The sequence below is a fragment of the Cephus cinctus genome, unplaced genomic scaffold (assembly GCF_000341935.2).
Source record: "Cephus cinctus unplaced genomic scaffold, Ccin1 Ccin1_scaffold0238, whole genome shotgun sequence".
NCBI lineage: Eukaryota > Metazoa > Arthropoda > Insecta > Hymenoptera > Cephidae > Cephus > Cephus cinctus.
Genome location: NW_014332954.1, coordinates 1 through 2,600, shown reverse-complemented (window position 1 = coordinate 2,600; position 2,600 = coordinate 1). Strand labels below are relative to the sequence as shown.

Sequence of the window (2,600 nt, the reverse complement as noted above, 5' to 3'; positions counted from 1 at the left end):
GGACTTCGTACACTACTTACGATTCGGAGGAAGCAAATTGCAAGTTTCAACTTGCAGCTTGTTTAACGAGTCCCCATGCCTCTCACAACTTGGGGTGCTTCATACTGTAGAAAACGCATGCAAGGATAAATCTCTTGCATGATCTCTTCGGGCCTAATATTTTTGAATTGGCTGAAATTCAAAAACTTGAAGATATGTATAGTCAGATCTGTTTTACCAATCTCCGCCAAATTTGAGACATATCACGGCTAAATGATACTCTATACTTTTCGAAAATTGGAGCTCAATACGTCAAAGTTGACGGGAGTTATATTGATAAATTTAATTTTTCGAAAAATTCAAAATATCATAAAATCAAAACTTCTCGATCGATTCGGTCCAAATGCAATACCAGCCAACCTTGGATACATATCTCTTTGTCAAGAACTATTTAGACGATTATCACAAAACTTGCGATCGCTAGAGTGCGAACGTCCTTTTTTTGGAAATTTGAAAATGATATCAATTTTGAGCCACAGCTTCAATCATGACGAAAATTATAGTCAATGAAGTGGTTATAGAGCTACATATGCCTGCAAAATTGGGGGGCAGCTAAATCCGTTCTCGAGTTATACACGTTTGAATTTTGGGAGGCTATTACACACATCTACAATATATTGTATCGCACTAGATCAGTTGAGTGATTGCCTTAAGATATCGAATGAGGACTTTACAAATATTAAATCTATAATACTCTTTTAGTTCAAGTATATTTACCCTTCATTCAAGTAAATATTATTAATTATTAGAAACTAATCACATGAAAGTTTTGATAAAAATTTTCATACAAAATTCAAACATTAATTTTATTTTTATCTATTAAACATTCAACCACAGATTTCATAAAAACAAATTAACACACACACACACACACACATCCGGACATTTTCTCCAAATGTGTTTTCTCGACGTTTTGGCACATTCTGAACATGGTGACATGAAAATCTCGACAGGAAAATTTTCCACCGTCACATAGCGCCCTCTATAAGGAAGCAAAATTAGAAATTTTTTAGATTTTTAGTTAGAACTTTTTATTCATAGGATTTATTGATAGACATGAAAGAAGTCGATATTTATTACGAAATCTCTCGTACAACGGCTGACGAGAGAACGTCGGTGTATATGTATACGTATACACTGCTACATCCACTGTGAGACCGTGCCCTATGCATATAACTTTTCGGTCCGGCATGAAAGAAGTCGATATTTATTACGAAATCTCTCGTACGACGGCTGACGAGAGAACGTCGGTGTATATGTATACGTATACAGTACTACATCCACTGTGAGACCGTGCCCGATGCATATAACTTTTCAGTCCGTAGTAATACCTTAATTTAGAAAGGTTTGAGAAAAAAATCATTAAAAAAATGTAAAAATGATATTTACAAAATTCGAAAAAGGAACATATTACGAAATAAAGGGATAATTCCTAAGGTTTTTATAAATTTATTTTAAGCCAGAGTTCTCTCGCGATTCGAATAGTAAGGCGCCATCGTATACGCAATGATATATCGTTGTTCGGCACTAAAAGGGTTGAGTACTGTGTAGAGTTAACGGTGTAGAACTAGGATGCACTCACGTTAATATACATCGTAAAGTTAATTTTGTTATAGAAAATAGAGTCCTTACAAAAATTTCATAATTTGACCCTGAAAACAGTTACCCTACTCAAGTATGTTCCTTAATACAAATGTATTGTTTGTTATTACTGCGTTATTATATCCAGAACGAAATACGTCCCTTGCATTGATAACAAGTGGGGTGATTTCAAAACCAATGGTAATGTAACAAAGGGAACAGGTGTGATAGGAATGCTAATAAGAAAAGAAGCTGATGTATCCCTTTTAGGGTTTAGTTTAACATCTAAAAGAATCAGAGTGATAGCCTACAATATCGTACTCACTCAAACAAGGTATGACACATCATTAAAAAAGCAATGTATGAAAATTATTCGAATAATTGCAATAATTAGATTTCAAGTGTACATCAAACGTGACCAGAATGAATCAAAACATTGGATTAGATGGTGGTTCTCACCATTAACTACAAACTCATGGTACTGTGTTATCTGCAATGTTCTACTGATAATAGCAGTGCTGCAACTTTTCAGCTTTGTAATCAAAAGATTCCGAATTGTATGTCAACAATATCCCCTCGACGCTTTTTTTCAAATTCTTACAATAATATTCCAACAAGGTATAAATAACATAATAAATTATTTAATGAATATTTCTTACAAGAAAGGTTACCCTGGTGACGCCCCGAAACAGGGTATTTTTTTAATATGTGCAGAACTGCTCAAGATACATACGTAAATTACACTTATAATTATTCGTAATTTCGATTTTTTAGTATACATAAGTACGCTTTAGTCTTTTAAAAAGACATGGATGTTTTAATTGTATCATTTTATTTTATGGCTTCGGATGCATTGTGCACTCTGCTGTATTGTGACACTAGCTCATCCTTTTCTACAGTGATTGATTCAGCGAACGGGGGCCATTGTGAACATCTGTGGGTCCTGAATCCTCACTCTCCACACCTCAGCTACATCACAG

General features: G+C 34.4%; 1 protein-coding gene across 1 annotated transcript in view; it reads left to right on the top strand.

The window, feature by feature from the left end:
* The window catches only part of LOC107265724, a 5,146-nt gene extending 2,699 nt beyond the window's left edge, over nt 1–2,447 (top strand). Inside the window, exons 4-5 of the mRNA XM_015735462.2 lie at nt 1,769–1,954; nt 2,015–2,447. Coding sequence (XP_015590948.1) covers nt 1,769–1,954; nt 2,015–2,357 — 529 coding nt within the window. The 3' untranslated portion in view covers nt 2,358–2,447. The remainder of the gene's footprint in view (nt 1–1,768; nt 1,955–2,014) is intronic.
* The last annotated feature ends 153 nt before the right edge of the window (nt 2,448–2,600 follow it).